At 40.8% G+C, this 5731-nt stretch overlaps 1 protein-coding gene across 1 annotated transcript; it reads left to right on the top strand.

The window, feature by feature from the left end:
* The first annotated feature begins 232 nt into the window (after nucleotides 1-232).
* On the top strand, nucleotides 233-4342 carry LOC129903737 (uncharacterized). Its single transcript, XM_055979279.1, has 2 exons — nucleotides 233-1557; nucleotides 2059-4342. The coding sequence occupies exons 1-2, from the start codon at nucleotides 233-235 to the stop codon at nucleotides 4340-4342; spliced, it is 3609 nt and encodes a 1202-aa protein (XP_055835254.1).
* Nucleotides 4343-5731: the final 1389 nt, after the last annotated feature.

Here is a 5731-nt window from a genome sequence, read left to right as displayed (position 1 = left end):
GACCATTAGGTACATCTTACACAAATGAGTATGATGATGAGATTCAACGAATAGCTAACTCCCAAGGTTTGTCCCCTAGAGGAATTCATAGAACCAGTCACAGTAATAAACCCATCAGTCCAACTATTTCTGCTCGCACAAGCAGACCTCACACTAGGCTGTTCACTTCCAAAAACTCTCAATGATTAGTACACTATGCTGGAATGTGAGGGGTATTAATACCCAAGGAGCCATGGAAAGACTTAAATCTCTTAAGAGTATCCATCAAATTCCCATTATTGCCATCCTAGAGCCTTTTTCTGATAGCATTCAGATTCAGTACTTCAGAAATCAACTCAGCATGGACCATGCTATTAGTAATCCAAATGGTAAGATTTGGCTTTTTTGGACCAAGGATGTAGACTGCAGGATATTGGAAAATGAGGAGCAGTTGATTACTTGTGAATTTAATCATGTAATAAATCCAAATCAGTTCATAGTTACCTTTGTATATGCAAAATGCAAAGATCATCTCAGAAGACCTCTGTGGGATAGCATGCTACAACAGTCAGCCACCTCCCTTCCATGGTGCACATTAGGTGATTTCAATGTTATCACAGACCCTCAAGAAAAGTTGGGAGGTGTCACTTATAATATGAAAAAGAGCCTTGAGTTCATCAGCATCATAGAAGCCTGTGGACTACAAGATCTTGGGTTTTGTGGCCAGAGATACACTTGGTCTAATCTAAGGGGTATAATGTTCAGAATCTGGAAGAGACTTGACAGAGGAATGGTCAACGATAAGTGGCTAGAGATGATGCCTCAGACTACCATTACTCATCTACCCTCTGTGGGTTCAGATCACTGCCCCTTACTACTGGAGATGACTGATCAAAACCAACAACACACCAAATATTTCAAATTCCTTAACTGCTGGACAGAACAACCATCTTTCTTGGATACTGTTAGTAATTGCTGGAACAGGACCATGGAGGGTAATCCAATGTGGTGTTTCCATCAGAAAATGAAGAGGTTGGCAGCCACTCTTAGTACTTGGTCCAGATTGCAATTTGGTGATATATATGCCAAAGTTAAAGAATATGAAGACAAGACTAGACATGCAGAGGAAGAGCTAATCTCTAGTAATTCTGAAGAGAACAGAACAAAGCTCCATGCCATCAATGCAGAGTATATAAAATACCTGAAACTGGAGGAATCCATGCTAAAGCAAAAAACTCAGTTGCATTGGTTCAAAGAGGGTGATGTGAATTCCAAGTATTTTCATGCCTTGATAAGAGGAAGGAGGAGGAAATTATACATCCATAAGATCCAGAATGAGGATGATAATTGGGTACAAGGTGAAGAAAACATAGCCAAAGCTGCATGTGAACACTTCCAAGCCATTTTCACTGGTAAGGAGACACAAATTCAGGAGCATACCCTCCAATGTATTCCCAGGATGGTCACTGATGAGCATAACAGAAACCTGAAAGCTATCCCTACAATGGAGGAGTTGAGAACTGTAGTGTTTTTAATGAATCCCAATTCAGCTGCTGGACCTGATGGAATGAATGGCAAGTTCTTCCAAGCATGTTGGAACATCATAAAAGAGGACCTCCTTAAAGTGATTCTATCTTTCTTCTGTGGACAAGCTATGCCTAAATACTTTACTCACTCTTGTTTGGTGCTTCTCCCAAAAGTACACCATCCTAACAAGCTCTCTGAGTATAGACCAATTAGCCTTAGCAACTTCACAAACAAAATCATCTCCAAACTCATTTCCCTTAGACTGGCACCTATCCTACCCAACCTCATTTCCCTTAACCAATCTGGATTTGTCAAAGGCAGGAACATTTCTGAAAATATTATGCTAGCCCAAGAGATTATACACCAGATCAAGAAGCCAAATATAGAAGGCAATGTAGTTATCAAACTTGACATGGCTAAAGCCTATGATAGGGTATCTTGGTCCTATACTTGTCTAGTTTTGAGGAAAATGGGATTTGAAGAAGGTTTCATTGATATGGTATGGAGAATTATGGCTGATAATTGGTATTCCATCATTATTAATGGTTCAAGGCATGGATTCTTTCATTCCACAAGAGGCCTTAAGCAAGGGGATCCATTATCACCAGCTTTGTTTATCATAGGTGCTGAAGTCCTCTCCAGGCTCATGAACAACCTTCATCAACACCCCCAATATCATGGTTTCCTGATGGCTAAAAAGGGCCCTCAAATTAATCATCTCAGCTTTGCAGATGACATCATCATATTCTCATCTGGAAGATCTCATACCTTGAAGCTTATCATGGAGACACTACATACCTATGAGCATGCTTCAGGCCAATTGATCAACAGAGACAAGAGTAACTTCATGGTACCCTCAAATGCCTTCAACTCTACTGTTAGAAGAATCAAGAAAGTTGCAGGCTTTAAGCAAAAGAACAGCCCTATCACTTATCTGGGGTGTCCTCTTTACATTGGTAGACAGAGGATCATCTATTATTCTGAGCTTATAGCTAAAGTTGTGGCTAGGATAGCTGGATGGCAGGAAAAATTAATTAGTTATGGAGGAAGAGTTACTTTGATTAAGCATGTCATCCAAGCACTTCCTATTCACTTGTTATCTGCTAGTTCCCCTCCTGCAACCACTATCAAGCAAATTCAAAGCATCACAACTAATTGCTTCTGGGGGTGGAAGAATGAAAGGAGGAAATATCATTGGTCTTCTTGGAAGAATCTGAGTTATCCCTATGAAGAGGGTGGTATTGGAGTGAGACTAATATCAGATGTTGCCAAGTCTTTCCAATACAAACAATGGTGGATATTCAGAACTAAGAATTCCTTATGGAGTGAGTTCCTCCAAGCTAAGTACTGTCAGAGGTCAAATCCTATAACCAAAAAATGGCACACAGGACAGTCTCTGATATGGAAGCACCTCATGAAGAACAAGCACAATGTTGAGCCTCATATCCAATGGCAGATACAGTCTGGTTCTTGCCTCTTTTGGTGGGATAATTGGTTGGGAGTTGGCCTCTTAGCTAATTTCAGGTCAGCCAGTAGTAGACAGAACAATACTAAGGTATCTTCTTTCATGATTAATGGTCAATGGAATGCAGAACTGGTCTCTCAGAAAGCACCTCCTCAGTTTGTACCTAGCATCCTGGCAAGTAACATCAACTATCAGCCCCACAAACTTGATCAGGCCTCTTGGAAGCCTAATAGCAGTGGGGAATTTAGTTGTTCTTCTGCCTGGGAACTTATCAGGGACAAAAGGAGTAAGACAAGAATTAACTCTCAAACATGGCACAAACACATTCCTTTTAAGTGTTCCTTCCTACTCTGGAGAGCACTTAGAGGGAAACTACCTACTAATGAAAAACTTATCAGCTTTGGAGAAGCCCCAGCCCAATGTTACTGTTGCCATAGAGCTGGTTTGGATACCATTAACCATATATTTGTTTCTGGAAACTTTGCCAGGAAGGTTTGGAGTGTATTTTCTGATTCTCTGGGTATTAGTAAAGAATACACACCCCTTAGAAACCTGATGATGAGGTGGTGGTCCAGTAATTACAGTAATGAGGTCCATAAACTTATCCTACAAGCAACTCCAATCTTCATATGTTGGAACCTATGGAAAAATAGATGTGCCATCAAATATGGAGGGAAGCAGTCCAATATTACAAGAGTGATCTACTCAGTCTTCAAGGATAACTTCAACCTTCTAAGCACTACCTACTCCTATATCAGCTGGCCAAATAGATGGAAGGAACTGGTCCTTCTTGTGGAAAAATGTACTAATGAAGTTAATGTTAGTACTGTCTACTGGAGGAAACCTTCAGCTCACATGGTGAAGCTGAACACTGATGGTAGTGCACTTCACAACCCTGGAAAAATAAGAGGGGGAGGATTGCTAAGGAACAATCAAGGAGATCTTCTCTTTGCTTTCTCAACCCCTTTTGGAGAAGGTACAAACAACCAATCTGAAATATTGGCAGCCATCTTTGGTTTGACTTGGTGTCTCCAATTAGGATATACTAAAGTGATCCTTGAAGTGGACTCTGAGCTAGTAATCAGATGGATAAAACACCTAGCTCAACCACCATGGACTGTCAGAATACAACTCCAACAGCTGCAGGACATCAGTCATCAATTCCAGGTTTTCAAATGCAGCCACACTTACAGAGAAGCCAATTTTACAGCTGATGTTTTGTCCAAACATAGCCACAAATGCACTACTCCACAGATATATCTCAATAAACAAGAGCTTCCCAAAGAGGCAAGAGCTTACTTTGAGCTTGACAAACTGGAAATGGCCAACTTCAGAAGAAGAAGGCTTAAGAGAATCAAGAAGCCACCATGACCTTGTCAGCCTCCTTGGTCCAACTTACTATTCAAATTACTTATTGCTATGCATAATAATAATCAATTTGAAGGTTCTATAGTTAGGACCATGGTAAAAGGGAACACCTCCCTTGGCTTATGCCTTCTTAAAATAAACAATCTTATTTTACAGGTTAGGATTAGAATAGAACGTTTCTTCTTTGTCTTTCTCCTTTTTGGCCTTGTAGGTATAAATACACAGGCACCATATCATCCAACTAGTGGAGGGCCAGTCAGGTGTATACTGGAAATTTACCACAGCTGTTCCAAGGTTGGACTTGCCTTAGAGACTCAGCAGTCATACAACACCTGCACAAACAAGCAATTCAACAACAACAACAAAGGTCAGGCACTCAGAATTCCTGCACATGCCACAACTGCAACAACAAACAAAAGCACCATGCAACATCAAAAGGAATCCATATTGCACAGGATCACAGCAAATATAGTAGGGGCAAAGCCCAAGAAGTCTCAGCTCAAACGGATAATTGGAGACGTTAGTCGAGCGACCTTGAAAAAGTCAACCGACTTAAGTCCCCAAATGGAGCACTTCACAACTTGGAGCTTACAACTTGTCCAAATGACCTTCAAACTTTGCAGGGATACAGAAAATACTATATTTGCACAACCAAAGAAGTTTCATCTCCAACGGATAATTGGAGACGTTAGTCGAGCGACCTTGAAAATGTTAGTCGACTTAAGCCTCCCAATGGTGCACTTCACAATTTGGAGCTTCTATCTTGTCCAAAAGACCTCCAAATGTTGCAGGAACACAGCAGATATAGTAATTGCAAAGCCTAAGAATTTTCACCTCAATCGGATAATTGGAGACGTTAGTCGAGCGACTTTGAAAAAATTAACCGATTTAAAGCTAACTAGCTCCAAAGAACTGTTTGAGGTCTTTTCTTTTCTTTGCTTTGTCTTTGTCTTTGTTTTTGTATGTAGGTGCAGGTACCCTAAGAAGCTGATCATGAGTAATGATCTCCTCCTGAAGATAGCTTGCAACAACATACAACTGAACAATTCCACTAGCTGGCTACAGGTTTGCAGCAGCCTATACTTCCCCCACATTTGTGTGGGTCTTTGGCTACTTGTTTGTACAGGTCCACAGATATCCAAACAAAGGGAGACAAATGCTAGACATGCAAGAGACTCACCAGCCCCCAACAACAATTCAAACATGCCAGATTCCACCCTTTATTACTTGCATCAGCCCAATTATATCCAAGATACTTGGAATTCCTTGTGTGGTTATTTCTTGGTGTGCAGGCACATAATACATCAGCAATTGAACATTCCAAACTGCAAGGCACCATCTCTTAAACACCAGAGCTACATCCCCTACAGCAATATACAACAGAACATGGTG

The sequence above is a fragment of the Solanum dulcamara genome, chromosome 9 (genome assembly GCF_947179165.1).
Source record: "Solanum dulcamara chromosome 9, daSolDulc1.2, whole genome shotgun sequence".
NCBI classification, from domain to species: domain Eukaryota; kingdom Viridiplantae; phylum Streptophyta; class Magnoliopsida; order Solanales; family Solanaceae; genus Solanum; species Solanum dulcamara.
This window is presented reverse-complemented; position numbering and strand designations above follow the sequence as displayed.

Bases quoted from the DNA above. Each gene is read 5' to 3' on its own strand.
- LOC129903737 (XM_055979279.1), top strand. From the start codon at position 233: ATGGAAAGACTTAAATCTCTTAAGAGTATCCATCAAATTCCCATTATT. The intron at 1,558-2,058 runs GTTCTTCCAAGC...TAATGGTTCAAG, and splicing joins CCTGATGGAATGAATGGCAA to GCATGGATTCTTTCATTCCA.